Source organism: Brassica oleracea, chromosome C6 (genome assembly GCF_000695525.1).
Source record: "Brassica oleracea var. oleracea cultivar TO1000 chromosome C6, BOL, whole genome shotgun sequence".
NCBI lineage: Eukaryota > Viridiplantae > Streptophyta > Magnoliopsida > Brassicales > Brassicaceae > Brassica > Brassica oleracea.
This window is the reverse complement of record NC_027753.1, coordinates 9,360,271-9,372,752: the sequence shown is the minus strand read 5'-3', so window position 1 is coordinate 9,372,752 and position 12,482 is coordinate 9,360,271. Positions and strand designations below refer to the sequence as shown.

Here is a 12,482-nt window from a genome sequence, read left to right as displayed (position 1 = left end):
ATCAAAATCATAACAATTGTTGTTGATTTTAAAATTATTATCTAACTCGCATAACTATAATAAACTGTTTATACTGTTTTGATCAATCATTGTTGACGTAACATAACAAATTGATGTGGACATTGACTTACTATGACAAAAAAACCAATTTTATATCGTCTATAAGAAATAACACATAATTGTGTCAGTAACTTACGTACAACAACATCATATTTTATGATAATTGTGACAGTCTTTACTCTCTAGTAAGAATAAAGGTAAAAAAATTTAAAGCTATATAAAAAAAACACACCTAATTTTTTTCTGGTATTAGAGAGTTTCTGATTTTAATCAATTATGTTTGATGACAAAATACATGAGAGTTTAATCTTATATATAGATGTGAATAGTTGTAATCCTTTCAATTACAAAAAAAAAATTGTAATCTTTTTGGATTATGATTTCTTAAACATAAAATTTACTATTTAAATAAGAAAGTTTATTATTATATGAAAATATTTGAAATACTTGTTTTACATTTTTGTTTAGATTTGAAGAAAAAATAAAAATACAATTAAACAGTCTTTAACAATTTTATTTTGTAGAAGATTTGATAAAAGGATAATTACTATCAAACATATTTTTACAATTATATTTTCTTTATGATTTTATAGAAAACGAAAATTAGTATTAAGTAAATTATTATACATATTGTTTTGTTTAAGAATTATCAAAAGGAAAAAAATAGAAAAAAAAAATTATTGTCAACTAAAAACTATCAAATAATCTTTTGCTATTAACTTTGTTTAGGATTTTAAAAAATGAAAATTACTATTAAATAATTCTTGCATTATTATCTTATTATACTTATATTATTAATTATGATATATTAAGCAATTATGTTTGGTGACAAAATATAGGAGAATTTAATCTTATATATAGATGTGAATAACTGTAATCCTTTCAGTTACAAAAAAAATTGTAATCCTTTTTGGATTATGATTTCTTAAACAGAAAATTTACTATTTAAATAATAGAGTCTATTATTATATGAACATATTTGAAATACTGATTTTAATTTTTTTTTAGATTTGAAGAAAAAAAATAAAACTATAATTAAACACTCTTTAACAATTTTGTCTTGTAGAGGGTTTTATAAACGGATAATTACTATCAAACAAATTTTCACAATTATACTTTTTTTTAGAAAACAAAAATTAGAATTAAGTAAATTATCTTACATATTTTATTAGGAATTGTAAAAAGGAAACAAAATTAGAAAAATGAAATTATCGTCAACTAAAAAAACTATCAAATAATCTTTTGCTATTATATTTATTTAGTATTTAAAAATGATTTTACAAAAGGAAAATTATTATTAAGTAAATTATTAAACATATATTTTGTTTAGGAATTGTAAAAAGGAAATTCTTGTCAACTAAAAACCATCAAATAATTTTTTGCTATTATTATCTTTGTTTAGTATTTTAAAAAAGGGAAAATTACCATTAAACAATTTTTTTGCGTTATTATCTTATTATATTTATATTATTAATTATGATAGATTTTAACACATGTCATCATCTTAAATTTTTAATTGCCATGTGTCATCGTCATGTTAATTAGCAACTTTGAAGAACCAAACTTTATATAATAAGAAATCAAGTATGTTTGGTGACAAAATATAGGAGAATTTAATCTTATATATAGATGTGAATAATTGTAATCCTTTCAGTTACAAAAAAAATTGTAATCCTTTTTGGATTATGATTTCTTAAACAGAAAATTTACTATTTAAATAATAGAGTCTATTATTATATGAACATATTTGAAATACTGATTTTAATTTTTTTTTAGATTTGAAGAAAAAAAATAAAACTACAATTAAACACTCTTTAACAATTTTGTCTTGTAGAGGATTTTATAAATGGATAACTACTATCAAACAAATTTTCACAATTATACTTTTTTTTAGAAAACGAAAATTAGAATTAAGTAAATTATCTTACATATTTTATTAGGAATTGTAAAAAGGAAAACAAAATTAGAAATATGAAATTATCGTCAACTAAAAAAACTATCAAATAATCTTTTGCTATTATCTTTATTTAGTATTTAAAAATGATTTTACAAAAGGAAAATTATTATTAAGTAAATTATTATACATATATTTTGTTTAGGAATTGTAAAAAGGAAATTATTGTCAACTAAAAACCATCAAATAATCTTTTGCTATTATTATCTTTGTTTAGTATTTTTAAAAAGAGAAAATTACCATTAAATAATTTTTTTTGTGTTATTATCTTATTATATTTATATTATTAATTATGATAGATTTTAACACATGTCATCATCTTAAATTTTTAATTGTCATGTGTCATCGTCATGTTAATTAGCAACTTTGAAGAACCAAAATTTATATAATAAAATTTTCCAATAATTTTTCATCAATAAAATTTAATCAATTCAAATATTTTCATTTAATGTTTCTTAAAAATATAAAAATTACCTTAAACATATAAAAAAATCTATCTTTGTGGTACAAGTAAAAAATCTAAAACATCTTACTTTTGGGAACGGAGGGAGGGAGTAATAAATTTAGGGTATCTAAAATTGAGTTTTGGAAAAAGAGGCTAACGAATTTTTTGATAAGTTAACATCATTGTTCACGTTGAATTTTTTAAAGTTGAAATTAGCCCAATCAACTTAAACTTCAAGGTTTTTAGAGCTGAAAAATTTTCGTGGTTAGTTTGGCTAATCTAATCTATTAAAAGAGAGTCATATTTGAAAATTACCTTGGCATGATTTTTTTTTGGACCTATCGAAAATGTTGGAACTTATCTGTTAATTAACATTTATATTATTTCTACGTATCCTTAATCTATGAATATTAAATATATACCTTAATATTTGCTAATAACTGTTATCCTATATTAAAGCATCGATGCTTTAAAGCAAGATTCATAATTTAGAACTATACTTGCCATATCTCATTTGTTGGAGCTATCGATTTATGTTCTTCTTGACATATGTTTTGCATTTGTATATGTTTCAAACTTTTTTCAATTAATGTTAATCAGCTCAGCATCCATTAATAGACTTATATTTCTTCAACTAATTTTAACATCATATTAATAGTTTAATTTTAAAATTAATTACTGATATATATATATATATGTTAACAATAAAAAAATAATAGCATAATGGAAATATATTTATAGGGCAATTCTCCTAAATAGACAATTTTCAAGTTTTGATCACAAAAATAGACCACAAGGAGGAAAATGACCAAAATGTTTAATAGATAAAAAGACCCTAATACCCTAGATATATATAAAAATAATAAATAACATAAATAAATAAAATAAATAATTTTTTTAATAGTTTTAGATTATATGTTTTTAAATTCGTACTTTTTTATAATTTTTTTTAAAAAAAAAATTGAATTTTTATTTTATTTTTTGAAACTATTTTTAAAATTTTTATTTTTAAATTTTTAATATTTATTTTTTATTTTATAAAATTTTAAATCTCAATCCTAAATTTCACCAATTAACTCTAAACCTAAGGTTTGGATTAGTTAACCCTAGGGGTATAAATGTATATTTACCTCTTTAATTAAACATTTTGGTCATTCTGATCCCTAGAATCTATATTTGTAGCATAAACTTTTTTAGTGATATCCTAGTGTATTTCCCATATTTATATGTATATTTTCTTAATATTCATATATTTTCTTAGGAATGATATTGTTTATATGAATATTGTTTATTTGTTTCTGTTATGAAAATATCACATATGAGTAAATTTAGGATATTTAGGTAAGTTTCTAATCTAATCTATTAACTTAAGGTCCAATTTTTATCACCATTAACAAGTCATAGTAAGACCATTTAAAGAATTAGTTAATATGATATATTTGATTATTTACATTAATAATAAACAAACTATAAATTTGAATTTTATTATTTTTAGTTATAACAAAAATTTTTGAGAAAGAAGCTAACAAAATTTTATTTAAAATTTAAAATATTTTTATAAAATAACATTTTAATTAATTTCGTAATTAGTAATATATTATTGTTTTAAATCAAGGTTAACTAAAATTTTATTATAGAATAAGAAAATAGAAATTATATATTTTTAATAAATTCTATAATTATATTATGAATTATATAAAAATAAAAGTGTTATATGAATTAAATATGACAAAATTATATTAAATAGGTAAATTCTATAATTCTTTACATTGTTTCATTTAAATAAATTATCACTTATCATTAAAATGAGTTAAAATTTGTAAACTATATAATATTTATATATAAAAATAAATTTATTAACATATGTTAAAATTTTATATCTATAACTATATATTATCTTTTATTTATATCAACAAAATATAATAGTATATAATAACCTTTAGTTCATATAATATTTTTAAAATATGGTGTAAGAAAACTATGAAATTTTAGTAATTTATTTAAAATATTAATGACAAATCCAATTTTAATGATAAATTATTATTTATTTCAATTATAAGGAATATGTTGAAAACATTTAGAAACTATTACCAAAAATTCAAATATTTGTTTTATAAAATAATGTATTAATGTAATAACAAAAACAAATTCATAATTCATGTAATCTTCTAAACTCAAAAATAGTAGTGTATTTTTCAAAGTTTTCTTGAAAATAAATAAAATTTTAAAAATAAATATTCAATCTCAAAATGATAATATTTCAAATTTTACAAAAGATAAAATCATTGATAATAAAGAATAACTTTTTGAAATGAACCACGAAAAAACAAACTATACATGTTGAAAAAATTAAAGTAATCTAATATTTTGAAATCTTTATGAAAAATGAAAATACAAATTAATATTATAATATCCAGAATTATCATATACCAATAAAAGTTTCTAAAATAATATGATAGGTGATACTATGTACAAAATTTACTAAAATAATAGGGCTATATTATTTAAACAAAACAATGTTTCTACTTATAAAATCCTGTAAAATACTAAAATAATATATGTTAAAGTATATTTTCTAAAACACAACATGTAAATATAAATTATCTTAAACATATTTCTTTTCTATAATATAAATAAATTTTAAAATGTATTATAGCAAAATGTATAAATTAAAGAAAACACATATTTTGAAGGAGGTTATTTATTTGAGTATTTCATATTGTTATTTTATTTTTCCTAACTCGAAAATATATTAATAAGTAATAAAAATTAATAATAAAGTAAAATGTACTAAACAAATCACTATATATTAATAACGCCGAATAATAAATATAAATAATAATATTATAGAGTTACACAATATATAATATTAAAATAAAAATTATATATTTTAAAAATTATTATAATATCAAATACATTTATAAAATAAAAAAATATCCGCACAAACGTGCGGGTTAAAATTTAGTTTAAAATATTTAGGGGTTTTAATGACCTTCTTCCCAGATTTACGGATATAGTTTTTTTTCTGAAAATAATATAATTTGTTTTTCCTTTCTGGATATTCACATAAAAGATTGATATATTCTTCAACAAAATCAAACAAAATTGACACAACTGATCAAAATTACAAAACAACGGTTGTTCGAAGTGTTATCTTCCACTTTTATGTTCATATTTTTTTTATAAAAAAAAAAATTTAAGTGAAACTAGAGCTTTAAATGTATTATCAGCAGTTATTCTACCAATTATAACTTCAGTACCAAACTTTGAAGAGTACATACAATTATAATTTTTTTTTTGAACTTAAAAGGGTTAAACCCGGATTTATTAAAGACACAGACCTAATTTCGGGTGGGAAGTGCAACCCATGGATGGATCATCTCTCGAGTATTCAAATGGATCGTAAGCAGAGACTCATATCCGCGTGGCCACATGTAGAGCTAATAATTTCGCACTAGAAAAGAGTCGATCACTGGCTTAAACCAACATGGCAACTCTTCCACTATTGGAAACCACTGACCACCACCACGTGGTTACAATTATAATTTTAGTACCAAAAATTTGAAATTTGTTCAATCTTTCACTTGTGAATATATTAAATTAACATCTAATGGTTTCATAATACCAGGAAAAAATCAGTGAGCACCACTAAGAAGAAAAACAGAGCGCCAACGACTGAATAAAATCAAAAGCAACGAAAAGCTTCACTATGTATAGTTATGTCTCTCATAGACTTATCCTTCAGCTTTTTGCCGCATAGATTGCATGATCAAATGCATAATCAATCCTACAAATAACCAAATAGATATTGATTCTCCAAGAAGCTATACTTTAGAAAATGCAGAACACAAACAAAACTTGAGAGAACATATCTCTGACATCAAAAGAAGCAAAACCCAGAAACAAAATTTGAGAAGACGATAACGGAGTATGAACTACTAATAAAACCCAGATTCTTAATTATATAATTATATAATAAAATACCATTACATAATGCAGTCTCTGCTCGAAAGAGCAATACAATACCAAACACAAACCGATTTCAACACAAAGACTTTAAAACAAAGAGAAACACACTGCAATAAACCCAATTAGATTCACGCACAAACTCCTTTCTACCAGAAAAAGGAGTAAAACTGCGTTATTAGGGCTGTTCCGATATTCAATATAATAGCATTTTTAACTTCAGCTTAGGTACCCAAAAACACAAATATAATAACCCCCCAAACCTTTTTTTCAGACAAAGAACATAACGTTCTCAAGCTCCTTGTGCAACTTGAATATTGCTTTGTCCTCCAAGGTCAGAGCAGAAAGTGAATCGGCCGGTGGGGGAGGCGCTCCTCGTGGCTGCCTAATGTTCTTCTCCCGTGAACTCGCCTCGTGGTACATTCTTCCTCTAAATGCGACCATGTCCGCATAGTAGACTGGAGGAACGAGAGACACAGGTTTGGTGCAGCGAGTGAAAGTGAAGCACATGTCGAAGATAAGCTTCTGCATCTGATCTGAAGTGAAGTCGAGTTCGTCCCAAAGGGCATAATAATGAGTGGGCTTGCTTGTCCCTATGCCTCCATGGTGACTGCAGAGGTAGAAATCGTACTCAAACGGGTGGATGACTTTGGTATCGACCACCGTACCTGAAGGAACATTTCCCTTGTCACTTGCGTCATTGGGTGTAGCAGGGAAGAAACGGGTTTGATGACGTTTCTGCGCCACGATTACAGTAATCTTGGGGAAGTAGTTGTTCCTCCCAAAAGTAAGCTTCACATCAAGCAACTCACTATTAAGAACCATGTCGAACTGACCATCGCTGACACCATCACGGAAGATAACGATCTTGTTAGGCTGTTTCTTTGTGGCCTGAAAATGAGCTTTAACAAGCTCAAGGCACGCGTCACCAAATCCTTCAATCTCCTCTTTCCGGCGAGGCTGTGCAATGACTCTAGCTGCGTAACGGTTAGCTTCAGGCCAGTTTAGAGTGCCCACAACAGCAACAATGGAGGGGCTCGTCTGGTCTCGAGCAGCAGGATGGTTGACGTCAGCACCAATGAACATGACCTCGTCCTCTCTTTTGAAGAAAGAGTAGCCAGTATCCATCAGCTCAACATTACTTCCGCCAACTTTTGCATTGATCTTGAGGGCGAGATTTGCCCGATACTGGTCACCTCCTCTATTGGCGGAATTGGTCAAGAAACACTGAGTCACCAGACCAAGCTTGGTCTCGGCTATCCATTTGAGAGTCTTGTAGCCATCAACCCTCGCAGACATAGCACACAGAACAAGAGTTGGGCGAGCCCCACCATGCTTATGACTAGCCTCGTCAATCACTTGTCGAAGCAAATCCTCGAGAGCATTAGCTTTAGAAAGCAAATCCATTCTTGCTGATTTGAAAATGATGGGATCCTCCAGCTGCATCCCAAGTGTCCCACAACGATTAATAAGGAGGCCCACAAAGTCGTTAGCCATCCTGGAGTTGGTGTTCCTCTCAAAGGCAGTGAAGTCAAGAACAGCCCAATGCTTGACTACTGAACCCCTCGTGACTCCCTTCTTCATAAGGTTCCATTGATTGTTACGTCCCGGTTATCAATATATTTATTAATTTATTTCAATATACATAACAGTTCAATAGTTTTTCAATTATCAATATATTTATTAATTTGTTTCATGATATGTAAAAACGTTAAACAAATAATAAAACTTAAAATAGTTTTTATATAAAATGTTCATTTAACAAAAAGTGCAGATTTTACACTAGTAATAATATTAAATTACATTTATTAATTTGTGGATGTATACTTGAGCTAAGAAACTATATTTTGTTCAAAAGACCATTTATCAATTCCAATATAAAAGACATATTCCATTAAGAGTATTTTATTGAATACTTTTTTGTTGTATTAAAAAATTGGGATAGAAATAACCACATCAATGTAGAAATTCCAGTCAATTAGGTTAAACAAACTATTTACTCCTTCGTCTCTTCCGTTTTATCTCTCCTTCGTCTCTTCCGTGTCTTCTTTCTCTACAGGAAGATATCTTTCACCAATTACAAACTATTTACTCCTTTTTTTTTTGTCAAACAAACTATTTACTCCTTATTTAGTTTTTTTTTTTTGTCGGCAAACTTTTTATTATACAATAGAAAATGTTACGTATTGTTTTTCCAGCTTACAATAGTTTAATGACACACTATATATCGATTTTTCTAGCAACCCTCCATCTTCTACTCCTCGTTATATACAACCGAAAGATTCATAACATTCCATTTATTAGTTTTTCTTTTTAATATTCTACTAGGTTAAGACATGCGGTGTAGACTATCATTATATTATCAATACTACATAATATTTCATGAAATATGATTTATATATATACTAGGTGGATGCCCGCGATTTCGCAGATTTGAATGTTTTGTAAGAATATATTTATTATAATTTTTCAAATTAAAATATGATTTTATCATTATGTGTTTTTTATTAAATATTTTTCTAAGAATGATTGTTTTTTAAAAAGGATAAAAAAGACTATTTTAAATACTTTTTGATATTTTGTAATGGTAATTGTACTAAAATTAGTTATATATAATATTCATGATTCAGTTTTTAATAAAATTAATTAAGTTTTGAATGTATAATACTGAAACTTTTGAAATATTTTATATAGTTTAGAAATACTTGATTCCTAAAAATTATTTTATGAAGCATTATATTTATTATATAAATCACGTATTTAATTACCATAAATTATTTTTGTGCAATATATTTAGGTCGTTTGGATAATGATTATAAAACTGGTTCTAGAACTGATTTTCTTACTCATAAAATAAAACAAATTAAAATCATTAACAAATCAAATTATAATATTATTTCTCAAACTCTCTATAAGATCGACACCTAACAAAAAAAATAATTAAGTGATTTTTCATTTAATATAAAATGAAATTTCAAAATAGTTTTTATAAATTAATTCATAAGCTTGTATAAAAGACTTAAAACCTCTTATCATAATTTAAAACATATGATAATCTAAGATAAATGATTTTATAAATATATTTATAATTTTTATAAATGATTTATAAAGTTTGTATGAATTTTATTAGACATTAATAGTTATTATAATACTTTATATACAAATATAAGGCTTTATAGAATAATATAAAATCAAAATATCAATTTTAATAAAAAAATTGTTTATCATTTTATGTAGTTTACAAATATAAAAAAAATGATCAAACATTATTATTCTTTCTATAGTTTCAACAAATAGTTACCATAAATAATTATTTGTAATATTATATAGATTTTTGGCAAGTGATATTAATTGTTTATAGACTTTTTTAAAATCTAATAAAAAAGATAAATAAAAATTAAAAATTATCGATCAATTAATTTATAACATTTTTTTAAAGATTTCATAAATGATCGACACATAAGCAAAAATCTCTTAGGTGATTTCTCAATTAATATATAGTAGGATAGTAGGATGAGATTTTAAAAATATATTTTATAAATTAATTTATAAACTCTTATAGATGACTTACAAACTCTTATGATAATTTAAAATATACAATAAGCCAAGATTAAAAAAATTGATAAACAATTTTATATATGTTTTATAAAACATGTAATATGAACTTTAGAAAATGTTAATAGTTATTATGATAATTTATATAAAATATAATGCTTTTAAGTAAGAATACAAATTCATTATCCTCCTATATAATTCATTTTATATAATTCATTATGTAAATACAAAACTATTTTACTTATTTTATATAGTTTATAAATATTAAAAATAATTGATTAAACATTATTAATATTTCTATAATTTCAACAGTTAGTTATCATTAGTTATTATCTGCAATATTCTATAGATTATTCGGTAAGTGATATTAATTTCTTATAAGCTTACCATTAATTTTAGATCTAACTAAAATAAATAAAAATTAAAAATCATCGACCAATCAAATTATAACAATTTCTTGAAACTTTGCCCGTTATCGACACATAAGCGAAAGTCACTTAAGTGTTTTCTCATTTAATATATAGGATGAATTTTATTTATATAAATGAAATATATGATTTTATAAAGAATTTTAAACTTACTAAAATTGATTTCATAAAATATGATTAATATATTTGATTTTTTTTAAAAAAAAAAAACATTATTAATAATTTATAAAGCATTTGTAGATTTTAAAAGATTTTAATAGTTATTATAAAATTATACGCGAATATAATTCATTATGTAAAATATAAAACTGTTTTACTTATTTTATATAAATATTTGTTCATTATATTATATAGTTTATAAATATTAAAAAATAATTGATCAAACATTATTAATCTTTTTATAATTTCAAAAGTTAGTTACCATAAGTTATTATCTACAATATTCTATAGATTATTTGGTAAGTGATATTAATTGCTTATAAACTTAGCATTAATTTTATATCTAATTAAAATAAATAAAAATTAAAAATCATCGACCAATCAAATTATAACAATTTCTTGAAACTTCACCAGTGATTGACACATAAGCGAAAATCACTTAAGTGACTTCTCATTTAATATTCAGGGGATCACAATACTAAAAGGGGGATAATCTCCAATTCTAGCCTATCCACGTCAACATAAATAATCCTACAATCAGAACATTTCGTTTTCAGGTTGGGCTTAAATTTTTTTCTGAATTGACTTATGCGTGTGGGCTTCTTTTGATTTGGGATTGGCCTTTTAGATCATCTAATAATTAGAACTAGGTCTATGACGCGGAGCTGAAGTCGCGTGTCTCTTCTCGCCTCCTCTACCACTTCGTTTTCTCTCTTCTCCTCTGCCACTCAGTCCGTGAGTGGAATAAACGAAGTATTCTTCAATAATCCAAACAATCAACCTCCAGAGTTTCAAGCTCCATCTACTGCTAACGTGGAGCAGAACTTATATGAAACTGGTGGAATATCTTCCAGCCGCACTGCTTCTACTGATCACTATCGTCAAGATCCAAGACTTTCTGGTTAGTTTTTTTTCATAAAAAAAAACTTTTTGTTTAATGTTTGTTCTATCTGTGTTGAAGCGTTAGATGTAACAAATCGTTTCTTCTTTTATACATGAGATAAGAATGGTGGCAGAGAACACAGACCCTCATCCAGGTTATGTGGATTCATCTCCATACGAAACAGAATTTGATGATGCTACGACTGCTGCACATGCAGCTGCTGAATCTGCTGAAAGAGTGAGTTTTACTGCACGTGCAGCTTCTGAGCTTTCAAGTAAAAAAAGGATGAGGATGACGATGCAGAGTTCCACAGAGTCGCCGAACTCATCCTCTTATGATAATATAAGAAACGAACCTTCACATAGACATAGTAGCTCAAATGTGCAAAGCGGAGGTTTTGTTAAAAGAAGAAATGCCAAGAAGCATTTATAGGGAAGAAGAATATCAATTTACTACCAGGGCAGAGCTTTCTAAGAAAAATGTTGATGAACAATCAGAAAATGCTTCATGGAAGAGAGGTCATTCTCGAGATAACTCATTGGAGATGAGGCAGAGTGATTCCTTTGCTAAAGTAGGCAGAGCGAAGCAGCAGCCAATTAAAGATGATGTCAACGATAGCTGTTCAGAAGATGTTCAGCTCAAGAAACAGTCAAGCTTGGCTTCATCGAGTTCACACACAAGCTATGTTTCTGATGACAATAGCATCATCTTTGAGGATAAACGATTTCAGAGCACTGTTGAAGATACAGAGAGAGAGAGTCATGGTCATGATGTTGCTCCAGTCATGGTCACGGTTGATAAAAGTATATTATCAGTTTTTGTTTTATGTTGCCTTAGTAGATTATTTATGGATTGGGTTTGAATTTATGAACCTTTATAAATATTTTATAAATGATTTTAAACATTTTTAAATGATTTATAATGTCAGTTTTAGTTTTTGGAAATTTAAAGTAATTATGAAAATGATTTTCTCTTAAAGATAAATTTAAATAATGATATCAAATTTGGGGTAAAAGCTAAAATTAAAATTCT

The 12,482-nt window shown here is 25.4% G+C and overlaps 1 protein-coding gene across 1 annotated transcript; it reads right to left on the bottom strand.

The window, feature by feature from the left end:
- Positions 1-6,415: 6,415 nt before the first annotated feature.
- On the bottom strand, positions 6,416-8,036 carry LOC106297427 (protein argonaute 2-like; the record flags this gene model as incomplete). Its single annotated transcript, XM_013733664.1, has 1 exon — positions 6,416-8,036. A coding segment is annotated over one exon (1,341 nt), but the record flags the coding sequence as incomplete, so codon positions are not given.
- Positions 8,037-12,482: the final 4,446 nt, after the last annotated feature.